General features: G+C 36.7%; 1 protein-coding gene across 1 annotated transcript in view; it reads left to right on the top strand.

Annotated features, from left to right (window-relative positions):
- Positions 1-19087, top strand: part of SPIN1 (spindlin 1) — a 53238-nt gene that overhangs the window by 11191 nt on the left and 22960 nt on the right. Inside the window, exon 2 of the mRNA XM_009281662.1 lies at positions 16178-16403. Within this exon, the coding sequence (XP_009279937.1) occupies positions 16352-16403 (52 nt within the window). The 5' untranslated portion in view covers positions 16178-16351. The remainder of the gene's footprint in view (positions 1-16177; positions 16404-19087) is intronic.

Below are 19087 nucleotides of genomic sequence, written 5' to 3'. Positions count from 1 at the left end.
GCAAGATCCCCCCCCCCCCCCTTTAAAATATGATATGAAACTTCCATTCCCTCAATGTTGGAAGGTGTATGTAGCAGTTACTAGCCTGGGTTGTTGGGAATTGGCTGTTGTACAGTTAAAATGTCACTTAGAAAGATCAGCAAGCCTCCTAAAGAGGTGTGAACCCAAGAGTTTCATTTGCCATGATTAATTAACCGAACAGACTTAGCTAAGTGTTGTAACTTACCATTCCATTACCTTCTAACAGCAGGGTTAGGTATGTTTGCCCTGGGCTTGCTCTTCCACAATGTTTAGGTGATCCTTTGGAACAATGTTTCTCAGACTAACACAATAGCGGTTAAACCTAGTCTTCAAACAAAGGCGGCTGACCTAAGTATGCCCTATGAGGAGACACATAAGCCGAGAAATGTCTTACTTTTTCAAATAGACATTTCCCCCTCTAGTTTCCAGCCACCTGTCTTTGTAACTGTTACCAAACCAAACTAAGTAAATTTGCTTACAATTATAATAAATTATTTGGGTCAACTCCATCTGTAAGAGCGTGAGTAAGGATAAAATACTTGCATTATAACACTTAAAAGTTCACTTGCATTTACCATAGAATGGTAGCAAGCATATGGCGTAATAAGGTGCTGCTGTCGTATCCTGGGCAATGGTTATTTTTGTGCATATAGTTTTTTTGGATTCAGGGGAAGAGGAAGATAGCTACCTATCAATAAGGAGAAGCTAAGCTGCTTCATATTTGCCATAATGCAAAAGTGTACAACTTAAGGCAATTACACCGACCTGTGACAAGTTGTTAGCCTGGTGTCTGTGCATGTTCTTGCCCTGTGGTTAAATGCAAGGTAATTTGCAGTAGACTGAACAATTAGGAGTGAGTTAAAATTTACCTTTGGATAAAGGGATGCAGGGAAGGTTCTCCTGGCTTTGAATAAATACTAGATCTCTTCTTCAGATTTTTTTACAAAAGCATTATCTTACAAGATTTCTTTAAGCATGGAGGGCTGTGCATTTATTAAATGATCAATCAGTAAGTTGGAACATACACAAGGTTTAGTCAGCAAGTAGTTCTGCATTGCCTGTAAGAGGAATTATGTGGATGCTTTAAAAAGTCATTGTGCTTCAGAGTCCTGGTATGTTGTGTAAAGTCACAGGAAGAATTGTAGCAATGGGGTGAAAAAGAAATGAAATCATAGCTTAACGTTACTAAGTGATAAACTTTACCACTGTTTTTAAAGCTGTTTGGCTAAACTCTCATAGCCATTTATGATGGTTCCATAGTAGAAGGACAGAAGAATACTGAAATTGAACTATGCCTTCTGTTGGCATAGGCAAATAATTCCAGAATTAACAAAAGAGGTCTTGCTTCTTATCTGTGCTGCTTGAGGGAAGAGTAGGCTAGAGCTCTAAAACAACACTTTAAAAGTGCTCTATGCATGTGTCTTTATTGTTGTTCTACCAAAGGTGTGCATAATACTGCAGTAAGGGCAAAATTATTTTTTTCCAAAATTAATTTTGCTGTGCCAAAGGATGACCAAAAGGTTTGTGTATAGATAAATGTTTCACTTGCTTTTCTCAGCTGTTGGAAAGCAAATAGACTAGAAACTGTTTTTTTTATTTAAAAACCTGTACATGAATTAATGTGGAACTTAACAGAATGTGCTTGTCAACATAAATTTTTTTTAATTAAGCTGTTGAAAGCTCATTAGGCACTGATCAGTTCTCTTATTCCATCCTTAGCCAAATTCCTATTCAGAAGAACAGCCAGTGCGTGTGTTTTTAATACCAAATTTCACATCCAATTTTTTGGATTCTTGTGTTCAATTTTTGGTATGGATTTTTTTGGACTAATATGGGAAACAAGGAATTTTTCAAAGAGCAAGCATATGGCAAAATGTCATTCAGTCCCTTAGCCAACTATTACTGAATCTGGTTGTGACATTGCTGAGGTGGGAGGCAGATCAAATAAAAAACTATTACATTTAAATTAGTTTAATTTTAGACAAATGCTTAATACCTAGCTTTACTGTTGATAAGCCCTAAAAAACAGACTAAACCTGCAAGCCTTTCTGGAATACACCTTTGGAGAACTTAACTTTCTTTTGTTTTCTGAGTTATTAATTTATTTATTTATTTTTAAAATGGCAGGCATATAGTTGTCCTTTCCCCCTGAAACCTGGAAGGAATTTCAGAAAGCTAATTGCATTTAGTGTGAGACTAAACTTCAAACAAATTGAAAAGAGCTCCCCCCCCCCGCCCCCCCTTATTGCATTCTGGGTATGGCATGCGTATGTCGTTTTCCACTACCAACCCCTCTTACCTCAGGAATTTTGTTTTTCTTTAATTATTTTGTCACTTTGGTTTTGTCAGTGTTTCTTTTTGCCTGCGCGTGTTGATGACTAGCTCTTTTCCCTTTCAGGCAAAATCCTATGCCTATAGTTAATTGTAACCATCAGCTGATGTACTGATAGCTTGTCTGGTTTAGTGAACATGTAGTGTTATCACTGTCGCTTACTGCTAATCAGGCCATATGACTTGAGGTTCAGCATTTAAAGATTAGTGCTCTTTGGATGTTAATTCCATAACCACTGATGCATGATTCCTTTAGTAGTGGGTTATAGGCCTTTCCTGGCCTTTTTTCTTTCTCTGAAGAACTCCAGGAACATACAGAGCAGCACATAATTAAACATAATGAAGAAGGCTTTGATCGGAGGTTCCCAAACTGTTTCCAGTTGATTCAAAGACCCAAACAATGGGAGGAGCCTTGATCTGTGAACTATTGAGCTGGACCAGCCAAGATGATCATCTCTTGCAGGCGCACCTGTCTGTTCATCAGGGGAAGATCAAGAACTTTAAAAACCTCTGGACAGAGGTGAGCTAGTTCCTACACAACAGTACTGGTCTGAATGATGTATCCACTAATGGAACTTCTTGCTGCCTTTTATATGAAAAACAAAGGACGAAAAGTAGATAAAGCATGATAAAAGTACACCTTTCTTCTGATGAAAGTAAAGTTAGTCATCCCCTTTGTCCATCTTTTTTAATTCCACAAATGGAAAAACTAGCTGGTCTCTGGTTAGCTTACTTGGTAGAAGAGGGGGAAGAGGAGTCACGTTTGTATATCTGTGCTTCCAGTGCTATTGCAAAGATCACTCAGTGTATCATGTACATGCAGGTGTGACAGAGGCTGCATGCTATGCAAGTTCCTGAAGTTCAGAGAACTGTATTAATTTGGTGGTTATACCCAACACAAAGCTGAGTATAAAAGTGGTTTTTGTATTGCTTTCACTTTAGTGACTTCTATCTCTGATACCTAAATAAGGCTGCAAGTTGAAAGGTTGTTGTAGGGCTGCACTAGAATATTTTACGAACAATTAAATGTTCACAGATTTTACTGAAGCATATTTCTGCTTATTTCCGTCATTATCTGCCATGCCAAAGGATGATTCTTTCTCCCGTTAGTTCAGAGTTCTTCTCTGAACAGTTTAAACAGCAGTTTCAGTCACTAATGGGCTGGAATGATGCAAATTTGTCTACAATTATTTATAGGGATTTCTTACTTTCTGTTGAGCTTACATTAGCTTCAAGTAACTGTTTGCCAATCTTTTACCACTCTTTAGGAAACAGATTTAAAAAAAACTGGTAGTGAATTGTCCCACATCTTGGATTGTTTTGGTCATTAGAGCTAATAAGCCACATTTCGTTGCTGCCTGTCTGAGGCAGCAACTCATTTTCATTTTCGATATATATTATAATAATTATTATTTACTCATTGTGGTTTTAAAAGATTACTGTATGTTTGCACCATAAAGATCTGTAACAGTGGTTACAAGAGCTTTTGTGAATTTTGAGAGAGAAAATCTAGAACATAAGTGTTCTTAAATACAGTGAAGTATTGTGAGGGAATTGTATCAGAACAGATTGATTTCATCAATCAGCTAACCTTCTTCAGATGAAAACATCGCTTAATTTAACCTACTTATGGAAGCTGTAAGTATAAGAAATAAATTGTAGGTGCACACTGAGTGGTAGTTTTTTGTTGGGAAGGTTAGTTTCTTCAGCTGTAGAAGATTCTTGTAGGTATAACTTGTTACACGGTCTCCTGGGGAGTTCTGATAAACCATGCTTAGCATGTCCTTGGATTAGTTTTCATTCAAGTTCCATTAGTGATTTGAAAGATAAAATGGAAGCATGCTTACAAAATCTGAGGGAAGAATTTTAGGCATTATACTTTAAAAATAAAAATGGAAAGTATAGAGGAATAGTAAATAGAAAACACAAGACTTGGAAAATGTTTTAGCTATAATCACTTTAACCTACCATCAAGGAGACAGCTTAAAATAGATGACAATTTTGAGGACTTTTTTAAGGCCTACTTCTCTGAGATGCTATTTTATTATACGTATTACAGGGAAGGGGAAAGCACTTACCTGTCTTTGAAGCCTTCAGCATACAGACTAATTCAGGAGTAGTTGGAAGAGCTATAGATGAATAACGTAGACATTTTTAGGAAAACTTGCTTCAGTTTTGTATGAGTTGGTAACAATTTTTTTTTAAAGCTATTAAAAGAAAATGCTGATAAAAGTCAAATACAACTTGAGAGTTCAGTTTAGTTAGTTTGGTGGGCGTGGCTAGGGTTTTTTTGCATAACAATATTTTTAATGGTGTGGCATTGTATGGATCATGTTGTCTACTGTTGAGGGAAAAAATGGTGTTCTTCCACTGTTCTCCAAAGAGAGCTAGAATAATGTTTTTCTTAAGCCATATGAAGACAACAGTGTGATGAATTCATCTTGCTTTGAGGGCTGGGATTATCATACTCTATTAGGTGACTGGACTACCTCCATACTAGTAGAATTAAGTGTTAAGGCTTGTAATAGAAGAAATAAAATTCACCAACTTGTCACTGAAGTTCTAATTTAATTGCCAGTGTCCTGGGGAATTAAGGGAAGAGAAAACAGAGGGGTTTCTTTTCAAGCAAATCTTACTCTTAGAGCAGAGACATTAGCTCAATCTCCAACTCTACCAATACAGAAAAGCGTCCTTTTGTAATACTTCTCACAGAAACAAGATCACATTAACTCACACTTGCCTTTTCTTGTTTAAGCATTATACTGGATTAGTAGGAGACCTCAGCAGAGGAACTTGATTCCAGCCAGCTTTACAGGTGGACAGATGTTAAATGTAATGTAAATGGAGAGTTCTAAAATATATGATTGCATAAGCTGGGTGTTAAAACAGGTGATCCAGAGAACCTTTCGGCATTGACATTTAAACCTGGAAAAGTTAGCTTTTGTTTTAGAGGACTAGCAAGGCCCAGCCTTATGTATGACTATTTTGTAAGGAGGTGCAACTCACATGTCTAAGGCTGAATTACAATAATTTTTCGTTTAAAAAAAAAAAATCAACAATGCAATGCATTGCTAGTGGAACTAGCTACCATGAGGAGAAGCTCGAGATGGATTTTGCAATACTTAGATCCTATTAAAAACAGCGTGAGAGGGAGATGCTGAGTTGCTGAAAACTTGTGCCAAGTGTTCAGTGCATTGTTCACAGCTGGAATATTTGGCCTCTAAATGGACATTGACAATGCCTGAAGCATTTCTAATACCAGTAGTTTTTGTTGTCACAGGTTGCATGCCATGTAGAGTAGATAAAGTCATGTCTTAATTGTGATAAAATATGCCATTAAAATAAGAAAACTGTAAATAGAATTGCTCCTGCTCTGAAAACTTCTTTAACTGCAGAAGACAGGGAAGAAACTCCTGTGTAGTTAGTAGTCATATACTTACATATCTATACTGTTTCAACAAAGCAAGGAATAGTAAGCAGGTCAGAAAGAACAATACTATGTGATTGCCTTCTGTGAAAGGGAAACTGTCCCCTGCGTACATAGAACAGGAATGGATTTCCTATAGCCTTAATTATTTTGCTGACTTTAACAATAAAATAGGAAAACTTTTGCTCTTTATCTAGAAATATTGGTTACCTTACTCATTCTGTATACCTCAAGACTGTCCCTTGCTTAATGTATGCAAAGTGCTTATCTGTCATATGTGATAATCGTATTTTGTGTTCAGCTGTAGTAGGTAAAGTTCTTTCTGGGTTTAGAGCTGTTCCACCTTTTAAACTCACAAGGGGAAGAGGTCACTTGAATTAACCAGTATACTTCTCTCTCTTGCGGTACACGGTTTTGTATGCATGGATACATGTGCTTGAAATTCATTCTGACTAGTGATTATTTTCATTAGCTCTCTTCCTAAGTGTTTGCTGCTGAACGGTGAGGAAGATCAACTATTTTCAGTTGCATATTCACTTATCAAGGGAGGAAGGCTGGTGAAGTTAGAGCTAGTATAGTGTTTGGCAGGATTTTGCTTCTTAACAATATTAACTAATTTTGGTCGATATGTAGAATTTGGTAAAACTACTTATTTTAAACTGGAAGGAAATTTTAAACATGCTTCCAAATCCTGTGCTGCCTCTTGTTCCTAAAGTTGTGGCTAGTAACATAAGATCAAGTGTATGAGCTGTTGAGTTTTATGTATTGTAATGGAAAATATTGCTCTCATTTAAAGTACAAAGGCAGTAGTTTGGATAGCTCAACTAGTATTTTAAATAATATTTTTAAAAACATTTTCTCTTTTAAACTTAAAAAATAAGAAATTGCAGACTACTTGCTTATGTGTGCCCTGCGTTTTGCTGTTGGATGGCTAAAAGTGTTGAATACTTAACTGAAAATGACTTACGACTTGGCAAATATCAGTTAAAGTTTTCTGACAAACATGATTCATTAATGAAGATTCAGTGCTTCAATGCAATGAGTGTTTGAACTAAGAGCTGCCAATATGTTAGAAAGCATATTCACCTTTAGATTTTCATTAAGGTAGTAGCTGATGAACTGAATTTCTGCTATAGGCTTTTTATTAATTTGGATGGCCTTATGAATTTAATTGTAAATGAGAGATCATTGGGTGGAAGGGGACCACTGGTTCTAAAACTTTGGAGAAATACCCACCCTCTAACAAAATGGTGGAACGAACAGTGTGTAGGAGCCAGTCAAAATACATTGGTGTAAGATTAGGGATTAAAAATGGCTTTCTCTAATTGCGTTTTGGACTGGTGGGATGATAATGTGGTTGGGAAATGCTTCTAAAGAGGGCATATAAGAATTTTGTGGTACTGGGGACTGTGGTGCTGTGAGTCTGCCCATGGTTCTGTTCCTGCTGGAAGCTACTTCATGCTCAAATTTGTGAGGGCTTTTTTGCAATTGCTTTTGACTGCCTGAGATCGGCCATTAAGATTTGCATCTCTTATTCTGGATGTATGCTTTAAGCTCTCTGGAGTGAACTTCTAATAAAACTTCAGCCAAAATTGCTTAATTGTCTTCATGATGATATAACTAGGAAAAATAGTTTTATTTTTTCTGTAGAAAGAAACTGTAGCCTTCTTGATCCAATACTTCAACCTTTAGATCAGAGGGGTGAAACTGAAGAGTATAAAGAGTATATATATCTTTGATAAGGACATAGCATGTTTTTACTAAAAAAAACTAGTGAACTGCTAATGAAAAACTTCAATTCTGAACAAAGAAGCAGTGAGCAATTCCTGTTCATGCATACTTAGCAGAGACCAACTGGCATTCGGCAGCAGAGCTCCCTAAGTCCCTGCATATGTTTTCTTTCTATCCAGCATTGTGTGAGCTGGATAGGATTGCAACCATAATTCACTAGTGTGTCATTTGTTGTGCTGCTGAAGATGACCAGTGAGACTTTTTCTGTTTGTATTGTGTGTTCTGCCTTATGCTTTTTTTAATGGTTTTGTTACTGACTGAAAGGCAGAGTTTTTCAGAGGTTTTGGCTAAAAGCTATTTGTGACAAGTAGCCCTTGGTGAGAAACCAGAAACCGTAGAGAAGCATGTACTGCAGCTAGTTTTGCAGACAGGCTAGGACAGAAAAAAATGTTGCAGTGATCCCGAGAGAGTATTGGTATGAGGAACTATGTTAAAAAAAAAAAAAAAAAAGTTGGGCAGCTGATCGTACTGGTCATTGTCAAATGACTGGAGGAATTTTTCTGTAAAGCAATGGTAAAATGACATGTAAATGCAAGGAAGACTGGAGGCTGAAGTCAGGGGGAAGGGTAATGCAGAAAGAGTGTAAGGCAGTGCTTGGCAAATACGGTCTTTAAACAAAGTTTAGAAAGAAGTGAAAGACTTCTTGGTTTGCTTTAATTCAGTATTCTGGAGTGGCAGATAGCTTTAGAAACTATGGTAGAGTGACAAGTGGTTTTGACAGGTAAAAAGACCTAGCCAATCTGGAAGGGTAACTGATGTGTAATAAGTGTGGGCAGAGCCAGGCAAGCTAAGTGCTGACAGTGGCACAGACTTCTTAACCTGATACCCTCAATAGAAGCACTTGAATATACATATGCAGTATTAATGGTCACTTCAGTTGTGCGCTCATTAAGGCTTATCTCACCTCTAAACCGGTTATTATCCATGTACTTAAAATGTTGTGAAATATGTGAAGAGCAGAGCTCTGAAGAACATGGAAAGAATTAATTGTGTTTTTATAAAGAAAGCTGTATGTGATTAGAGTGAAGCAAATGTCACAGGTGCACAACTTCGCCTTTAATATTTGTTTAACTCTTATTAAATAGCAATGCATTGTGGCAAGTTCCAAGGATCCTACTAGGAAAAAGGTTCATAATGATTTGCATGCTTTAGAGTAAGAGGAAAAATTTCCCAGAGTTCTGTAGAATAAAAGTCTTTTAAAAAATTAAAAATAATTTAGAAGGCTTTTTTAACTTACCAAGCAGTGTCTTGCAAAAAAAGTTGAATTTAACTTTGATATTTCCAGGGTTTGATTTCTGAATTGTACTTTTCTTAAATGTAATTTTTAGATAAGGTTCAAGAGTATTTTAGTTTGTTTTCAGGATGCACTGTATTGTATGCTGCTTCTTTGCTTTGTGTTTGGTTTTCATAGTCTTTGAGCAGATTTTTTTTTTATTGCTCTGAAATACAAAATCTAAGTAAAATCTAAACATTAGTTACGTTATCTTCAAGTTTCAACAGCTTGGGCTACAACAGTTCATATTGCAGTTCTGTAATTTGATCGTGGGCTGTGTTTTCCAGTGTTCTTAGTGGCACAGAATTTGCTGAAATAAGATCAAGGGAAAACTGTCTCATAGTTTTAACATGTATGTTGTGAATCAAGCTTCTCTATCAGATTTCATTGATCAAAAATGTATGTATTGGGGTTCTTGTTCCCACTTTCTCTTTCATTTAACAGCTCTTACTCTCTTAAAAGAATCTGAAGTCATAGTTTTAGGCAATTTTGAATGTATAAAGTGATTTTGATACGATGCAAGTGCTGAAGTTTAGTTATAAAACTTTTACTTAATATCTGTCAAAATTGTCACTCTTAATTATTGGGCAATTACATCTTGCTGCTGCATGAAGTGTTGATGACACTGAGGCATAATGTCAAGCCTTTGAGAACATTTACAGATCTTTCTATGTTAATTGGCAGAGACATCCAGTTCAATTTCATAACTTCTGGGTGGCAGTCTGTGTAGGGTAACTGCTAATTCTTTGTAGCACTTTCTTAACTTAACTTTCTTCTTAATGTCTAGTCATGGTGCTCTCTAAAAGTAGTCCTCTGACCATTTGTGAAGTCAGCAAGAAAATAGATGTGGCTCACTTTAAAAGTGCCTTAACTGTTAACAAGTTAAACTTCTAATCAATTCTATCCTTAATCCTTTATCCTTATCCTATGATAGTAATTTCATGGTAAAAAAGAAATCTTTTTACGGGAAGACTTTTTAGGCATTGATCTCATAGTTCTGTAGGCTTCTAGAGTAGGGTTTCATTACCATAACTGCACGTTCAAGCTTCCCACACAGTGATTTCCTAAACTACTTGGACAGATATTGGAGAGAGAATAATGGAACTTCTTGCAGGTTTTGTTGAGATTCCTACTTAACTTTTATGTGTGGGAAACTGTAGAAGATAATTCCAGGTCTCTGATGGATCAGGCTTCAACTTCTGCTTTTGTTTGCTAAGAATCTTTGGACAATTTGTTCTAAGGGCTTTTTTCCTGCCCCAATGAAGAATAAATAGAAAAACTAGACTGGTACAATGTGGGGCTTTGTAACCCTGAAGGTGAATACCAGTTCTCTTATGATGTGTTCGTACATACTTAGAATATTAGGTCATGTGTTTGAATACACTGAAAATACTATCATCCACATGAAAGATACTGCAGAGGAAGAAAGCCATATATTCTCTCTAAGGCGTACCTGAATGGTAGGTGAAAACAATGGTATTGTGCAAACAGAAAAAGATTATATGAAGATTGCTGGGATGGAACTGAGAGAGAAAGAGGGAAAGAAATAATATGATAGGCATGCAGGCTGCACTACAGTACACGCTGCGCTACACTATGTGCCTAATTTTTGGCTGCTATTATGGTCAAAAGTTACTGCTAATCATCTGTAATAGCTTTAATCTAGACTGGAAAAAAAGAAGGTAAATTGAAACACATCTGAGGTACTTCTGTGCTTTCACTGAACAGATATCAGATAGCTATTTGTCAGATAGCTATTAGGCTCTGCTGACCTGCTAGTTGAGTCATCTCTGGGCAGTTTATCTTGGACAGTCTACTATTTACTCTCTGCTTCCACTTATGGCCCACTGAGTAAATTCTTTGTTATGTGTAAATGCAGTGCCTTTCATGGGGAATCCCTTGGAACTATGTTTATGGTATGCCACTTGTGGAGACTGCTGCTTTTCGAGGCCAGAATCCCACATTCATGTTGGAAATGGAGTTTAGACTGAGGGCTAGCATAAAATATCAAGCCAGTCAGATGAAAATGAGGTGACATCACTGTAATTTGTAGTTGACTAGAAAGTCTGAAATAATCCTTTGATTGCAGAAGGATTTAGATGCACTTTAGAAAGCGCCACCTTGGTGTATTTCTAAAACGTAAGAGTTCCGATTCTAGATACCTAAACTTTCAAAAAAGTAGTTCTTACTATCTGGAGAGACTTTGCCTTCTTCAGTGCTTAATTTCTAGACAGCTAAACTTTAATAATCAATTTCACTGATGTGGCACTAGTCAGATTCATCAACTGTTTTCTTGGGCTGGAAAACATTTGGGAAATCTCACATTTTACAGTTGTTTTTCACCTATGGATTTTATTTCTTTTAAGAATGCAATGTGTACTTCTGTGAATGTTTAAGACAAACACCCTACCCTTCATTGTAGGGTGCTTAGAATTAACTTCCCGAAATTGACCTCTTTCGCAGTAATCCAGGGCTTTTCAAGGAGCAGATGCCAGCAAAGTATGTCCAAATGGGATATAGTGTTTTCTTCCTGTGATTTTAAGCAGTTGTCCAGGATGGTAGTGTTGAATGTGATTACTCTGGGGTTTGATTTTTTGTTTGTGGGGTCTTTCAGCTTATAAATCCATAACTGAAATGTATTGCTCTTCACGGTTGTCAGCTGTAAATCACTTCTGTGTTCAGAGTTTACATACTGTAATGTTTCTTCTCATATATCAGATGTTATTACCCACACAAAATCCTAGTGATAGGATAAAAAAGTTCTTAATAACCAATATGTTGGATGAACCCGTGGGATACTTCAAAATAAATTTGGAATTTGAGTGGCTGAATTCTTACACCACAGGAAAATGTTTGGGGTTTTTTATTAGGGAAGGAAGGGGGGGGTGGGGAGGGGGGGGGGGGGGGGGGGGAAGTAACTCAAACTAAAACCAGGCATATATTTTTATTCCCCCTGTTATTTAGGAGATATTTTAACATTAAGATTGCCTTTGGGGAAGAGGGTGCAGAAGACTTGCATGGGATGATCCTTTCTGTTCATACAGTAAGAATTAGGGAGTCTAAATAACATACATGCTTCATCCAAATTGTTAGTGCTGAAATCGTGGTACTACTTCAACTGAAACATGTACCAGCAGTTCTGAGCTGAGTTACGGAAAACAAAATACCGCTTACCAAGGAATCTCTTCAGCTGATGCATTTCATTTCAGAATGACTCCTTTCACTGAACAGTCTTGTGATGTGTTGTGACGTGCCGGTCCTCCGCTGAACAACTATCAGTGCAAACTTACAGGGGGGGAGTTGCATGCAAGAGAAATGTTTTAGATGTCAAAGTGAAAATATTGGAGTCCGCCAGGTGGTGCCAGAAGGCCTGCTCACTGGTAACTCTGAAAGCAGGAACAGACCTCCTGAGAAGGTGGGAGTCTGTAGTTAACACCAAAGGGTGTATAATCTGAATTTGCAGTTCTGTATTTAAGAGATACAAGCAACACATGCTGTTACTCTCCCTCTCCTTCCAAACTTTTACCCCGAAAGCAATGTCTCAGCAAATGTTCTGATACTATTTCCTTCTGTTTTCATGATGGTAAAATTTAGGTATGCTATTTAGGAGTGAAGCACTTAACTTTGTGTTTTTGCTGCCATTAGCATTAATTATCACAACTATGTTTTTGTGCTACTAACATCCCTCTCCCATGGGTAGTAGGGTCATGAAGCTTTCACTAGAATGCAGTAAACAACATTGTACTGTGTGTTGTAGTGACATGCATGTAATTTGGTGGAAAAACAAGCATGAAAGTTAACTGAAAGTTAAGCTAGAGAATTGTTTTAGGTGGTTACCCTTATTTTCATGGAGTTAAAAGCTCATATAAAAACATTCTAATGTTTCTAAACAACTAAGTTTATAGAGGGGGTTAAGCTGGTTCACAGAGAAAGCTGCAGTCTGTGTGCTTTTTTGCTCCTTTTGCCTTTATACTGCAGAAATAATTTTTTAACACAGCTTTTTTTTTTCTGCCTTAATATTATGTCTTCCTCCCTACTCTGATAGCATGATTGTACTATTCTTACTAAAACTGGTATGATTGACAGTTTGTAGGGCTTGCAGTTTTAGTCTAACACTTAACCTTCTGTGAAACACTCCACAATAATTAGAACACTAGTGGACAAAGTAGTCATCTAATTTCCACATTGTTTGGGTTTTTTTATGTAAGTGTGCTATGATCTAGGAAGGTTTGTGGAAACAAACAAGCAAAGCACCTGGGCTGAGTGAGTAGTTGCAGCTGATGACAAGTCAGAAGAATGCCTGTCTTTAACCGAAACCTGCAGCTGCACTGCTGGTGACTTGTGCTGTCAGGTGTTGGGGAGATTGGTGCCTAACTGGTAGGCAGTGGCACTTCTCCTCTGAAAGTTACTGGCAGTGTGTAAAGACTAGTATAACTTGTTTTGGATGTGTCAGTTTGGATCCAAAAAAGCTACTTGTGTTGGTTTTGCTATATCTGCTGCTATCAACAGAATTGCCCTAAAAAGTTGGTTGTTTCGTAAGTCATCTTACATGCATCCGAACAAGGAGTTTCTACTCTTCCTTAACAGTATAGCTTATTGCTACTGAATACGTCGGAAGCATGTTAAACTTTTCTACTTTTACATGGAACATGACATTCTTTGAGACTTGTAATAATATTTTGTAATAAAAGGTTTTGCATTTTGTGAGTTAATTTTTTTCTTGATGATCTTCCGTATTAAGAGTTTAAGATATTTGCATGATGGCGTTAAATGAGTTGTTTTGTCATTCATCATATTTAAGAATCCTAAGTTTTATGGGTTTTGGTTTATTTTTAATCAAGTAAGTGAGACTCAAGTTACATATGCTTTCAAAGTCAAGATGTTCTCAAAGTACATCAGTTTATTTTCAGAAAATCAGGTTTTATCCCTCCTTATTAATGTCTTCAGAACTGTCAGTGTGAAACTGAAATGTAAATTGAATTCAGAATGCTAGTTTTAGGAAAACTCAAGTTTCACTTGCTTTCAGTGAAAATCTTCAGTGAGGTTTTGAATTAGTGGCAGTTACTGGCTTAGCTTCTAGAAAATCAGTTTGAACTGCTGAATCGGGTTTTGACTTCAGTATCCCTGTGTCCTTAGGTTCGGAGAGTACAGTGAAACACTCATTAAGTGCTAGCAAATGAATTGTGACTTTAAAAGGATTGGGAAGTAATTTTTCTTTTTAGAGGTATGACTTCAGATTTGTGGCATAGTAATGATTGGGGACATACTGTTGAAAAAAAAAGTTAACTCATAGAAAACCACAACTTTTGTGGTGTTTTAGTTATCTTATAAACATAGCTACTTAGCAACCAGTGAAATTAAAATATCTATATAGTACTTTATATTTTTGCCATGAATTGGAAATCGGGGGGCGGGGAAGTATATAATACATACAGGTGTTACGAAATATTTACAGCTTCTTGAATAACAGGTCAACAGATTACTACAAAAGGGCATATTAGTTTCTAAATCTGAAGAATTTTCACAGTTTGTGGTTTTGTGGTAGGTTGTTTGGTTTATTTGGGGGGGGGTAGGGTTTTTTGTTGATGTGGGTTTTTCTAAGTGGAAAAATATAACACTAGATTACAGTTGATTCTCAGCTAACAGCTCTCCTGGAGGAAAAAATTGGGTGTCTCTTGTATGCTTATGCAGTGCCTGTGAGACTGAATATGGTAGTATATCACATCAGTGCTCTGAATTCAGTTTGTTTTCGTAATCAGTGATGCTTCTGTGCTAATGTATTTTAATCCATAGTAAAATATTTTTGAGTTTAGTAGAAAAACAATCCTTACACTGTGTTCTAGTAAAGTAGTTAAGCAAGCTAATTGCTTCCTATTGCATCTTCAAGTGCTTTTGAAAAGTTTACTATTGTCGCTCTGGTATCATTCAGCATTGCTGCGTATACAATGGTAGATTTCAGGAAGAGATGAAATGTGGAAAAACTACCAAGTTCCTGTAAATTAATTTTTAATTTTTAACTTTAATTTCACAAATTCTTACGAATTCCTGGCTGTGAGGAATTCTGTCTTAAGTTAGCTCTTCCAAACATAGTACGGATCTTTCTAAAAACTGCAAATTACTGAATGTTTGTCTCCCTGTTGCTGTTTTTTCCTAAGAGTATTCCTCTGTGTTGCTCTAATGTTCCTAGAAGTTAATGGATGTGATTCATGGAAGAATTGGCAAGTGTTACTAGATATAAATGCATTTTTCTGCGTAATGGTTTTACCATACCTCAAGGCGTGTCCTTGTATGTTCCCTTACTCAGTAAGGCACGAGCATAAGTTACACTTTCTCCCTTAGCTGGATCACTAGTTGCCCTAGTTAGGGGCATTCCTCTTTTTAACCCCTGTATGAAAAATGACAGCAGGTTCCAAAACTAAAGTAAAAGAGGGAAGACCAGCATGGATTAACAGATTACAGAGAACATGATTACAGCAATGACATTTCTTAAGGAAACGGGGCTAAAAGGATGATCTGACCTCTCTTGTCTTAGCCATGTGCAGCACTGAAGTAATGGATTAATCTGGATAAATGTTTCCTGTCCAAAAATGTTGGAAGTCTGAAATAAGTCAACCTGTACTTCAAATTTTCGGGTGATCACAAGTTTCTGTAATTGATCCTGAAAAGGACTTTAAAAACTTGTCCTCGCTTATCTCCCTCATCTAGAGGAATGTGATGACTAAATGTTTTAGGAATCTGATGAGTTTAGGTGTAGAGAATCACCAAAAACCTCTGCAGATCTTCTATGAACCGATGACTTACTCAACAAATTGGTGGCTTGAGTGGTCATTGCAGTGGAATCAGTGTTTTGGTACCTTTTTACGTGTTGGATTTTTTCAACAGACTTTTTTTAACTTCTGTGAAGCAAAGTTGTTCTGCTATGTGGGTGTGAGGGTGTTTTTGTTTCTAATAAATGTAAACAGTTGATTTGTACTTCACCTCTGGTGAAGGTAGTACAGTTTCTTCTAAGCTAGTAGTCATTCATCCCTGTACTAAGCTCAGTGGTTTTTAAGAAGCTTTCGTTTCTGTTTGTAGTTGACTTCGATGTGATATGGGACTTGCCTATGAATATGAGGGAAAAGTAGCAGCCGTAGTATTTGTTTTGCTGTGTTCTTGCCTAATGCCCTCTGTTTGCTGAATGTTTCAGAGTAACAGAATATGAAGGAACTTCTGTTGAGTATGAAAACAAGCATTAAAGTGAAACAAAATATTTTTATCTTAACCAGGTCAGTTAATGCTTATCTTAACCAAGTCTCAAATCAAACTATTTATACTTTACCTGTTTTATTTTTCAGAGTACTGTAGTTAAAAGTGCATCTTCTACACTTGACGAAGGACAAATTCATGATTGAATGGTGGATTAATAAGTAGCTGTCTTATTCCAAGAATAAGAAGATACCCTGGGAGTTGGGAAGAACTGGATTTTCACCCTAGTCCAGCAGCTTTGCTGCTCACTTAAACACAGATGAATGAAGACCCCATTTGGAAAATCACCAGGTCAGCGGTCCAGAGCTGATGCAGGTGAGGTGTTTTTCTGGGTGGTTTTGTTTGGTTTTAGTGGGTAAAAAGTGTTCTTAACTTACAGATTTTTTTTATATATATATGTTAATGGCTTTATGAAGGTGTTATCATTCCTGTCTTAAAAGATCATTTACTTTTGTTAGGAAGCTTATGAATTGAAAAGGCATATGTAAATTTAATTTAGCAGTATAGACATACGTATAAGAAGCATTTAATATAGTCTATAATATCAAAGTTTTATTAGAACTGTAAGTTACATAAAATTCTAAAAAGGAGCAAAATCAATTTTGTTGTAGGATTAGTGACGTATAAAGGGGACAATTTCTCTTGTTCTCTTGTTCATCTCAGAATATAAAAATTCACCTGAGTTGATCAGCTCTTCTTGTAAAAAAGAATGTCTTGAAAACACTACAAAAATTTAAATACTGTTGCTGCTGTGTGTGATCTTTAAACTGAAATAGGTTAGTCAAAGTATATTTTAAAGCAATTTTTTATTCAGAGAAATGCAAAATATGAATAAGCATTCACTCTTAGGACTAGTTAGGCTTATTCAAAGTTTTGCAGCTTGAAAGGCTAATGAATCTCAGTCAGTCTTGTGTGCTCTGTAATAAGGATTATCAGCAATGATGCAAAAAAGCATCAAGTGACCAACAAAGAATTGTTCTGTATGTTGATACTTGGTCCTGTATAAATTAAGCTAGACTCTGCTTCGGCTGCGCATTCTGCCTGGATTAGTGTGGGACAGGGACTAGAAGTTACCATTTGCAAGTTAGGAATTCTACAGACTAGCATTTTGAGGATGAAAAGCTTACAGATGAATGTTGTTCATTCTTCTGTTCAATTATTTGCTTTTTAGTTGAACTTATTTAGGTAATGTGAATTGTTTTGTATATTTAGTCAATTTTTTCTGTTACGAAATTACTTCATGGTTTTCCAGGGCGGGGGGAGTGCCCTTCCTATTTTGTGCTGCAGCAAAACTCACTAGTTAGTGACCTGTGCAGGGAAAGACTTTGTAGACACTTGCTGCAGTGTATTTTCTATCACCAACCATTGTGAATTGGTGCTTTTCTAAAAATCTCAAGAAACTGTTGTGTGTAAGTGGGGAAAGCTCAGTTAACTTTTAAAATACCCAAGCAATAGTCCATCATGGTGCATTCAAATACTCATCCAATTCATTGAGAACTGAAGCAACTGATATTGGAAAATTTCTCTGAAACCTTTTGGAAACATTCAAAAGGGTGTTTACCTGTGATTAGCTTACATTAGTGTTAATTTGCTGTCACCCATTTGAAATATCTACTGATTTCAAAGGTAACTTTGGCAAATATTTTTAATAAATTATTTCAAAGGAGAGATCCAGTACAAAGTCTTAAACACTTGGTTCAGTGAGTTTTCATTCTCTCATCTGATGCATCATCCTTCCTCTTGACACTAGCGGAATACCTGTGGGAGCAGAATTGTATTTGTAAGAGAAAAGAAAGGAGAGCAGGCTTTGACCTGGTACTTAACTTCAGTCTTGTTGACTTCTAAGCATTAACGTTAATGGGGCACTGTGCCCAAGTTCAAAGAATTCAGACACTATGTTTTTAAAGCAACTGTCAGAAGAATTTTATCTAATGACTTAAATGTGACGTGCAATGAACAACAAAATTGCAGCACAGATTTGAAGTGTCATAACGTGAAGCTTACATAGAGGGTGATTATGTGGCTGGATTTTTTTTTTTCTGAAAACGAAAAAAGTTAAGCTAGGACATTTTACTTAAATATGTTGAGAATAAAATTTTGCTTCCTACTTGTTCTTTTGACTCTTTATAAAAAAGAGAGAGAATTCATAGACTTATGTTGAAGAGTCACATTTTCCATTATTTGTTCATTATAGTTTGTCATATAACTGCCACCATGCCAAATTGTCATTAAAATTGACGTACTTTAGATGCCACTTTTGCTTTTTAATATCATATATGATATACATATATATACACACCGGTTACAATTTGTCTTTTTCTCTGAAGTTTTTTAATCTTAATTGAGAATTCCTTAACTTACATTCATTTGATTAATGTAGTATCACTGTCATTTAAATACAACCCATAAATCGTACACATTTGGTCTGCCTCAACACTTGGTATAGTTGTGGCCTAGGCTTGGGTGTTGCCGGCTTTCAGCCTCCAGCTGTTATATTCTTGAGGAAGACAGCTGCTGACCACCTTGCTGTTGTTCCTCCTCCTGATCTAATTTGGTGGGCTGAGGCTAGATAGCTTTTACTGCTTTTCTTTTTTTTGGGGGGAAAGGAGGGTATGGAATTATCTGCTGTTTATTTCTTGATTATGGATATGCATTAGGAAAGAGTGCAGCAGGCAGCCATCATTAGGAGACTGCGTAGCCCACTCTACAGTGAAGTTTGGGCATGGGACTTTTAAAGGCAGCTACTGAGTGAGAAAGAACATTTGTTTGTCACAGCAGTAGTTTCACTGATAGTGGTCAAATTGTTCTTTTGGAAAGAACAGCAAATACAGTAATTTAGTTCATCAGATGTTGTGGTTTAACCTGGCAGACAGCTAAATGTCACACAACCATTCGCTCACTCTCCCCCACAGTGGGATGGGGGAGAGAATTGGCGGGGGGGGGAAGTAAAATTCATGGGTTGAGATAAAGATAGTTTAATAGGACAGAAAAGGAAGTGA

Source organism: Aptenodytes forsteri, unplaced genomic scaffold (genome assembly GCF_000699145.1).
Source record: "Aptenodytes forsteri isolate BGI_AS27 unplaced genomic scaffold, ASM69914v1 Scaffold220, whole genome shotgun sequence".
In the NCBI taxonomy this organism is placed as follows: domain Eukaryota; kingdom Metazoa; phylum Chordata; class Aves; order Sphenisciformes; family Spheniscidae; genus Aptenodytes; species Aptenodytes forsteri.
Note: the sequence above shows the minus strand (reverse complement) of the source record. Positions and strands in the feature narration are given on the sequence as shown.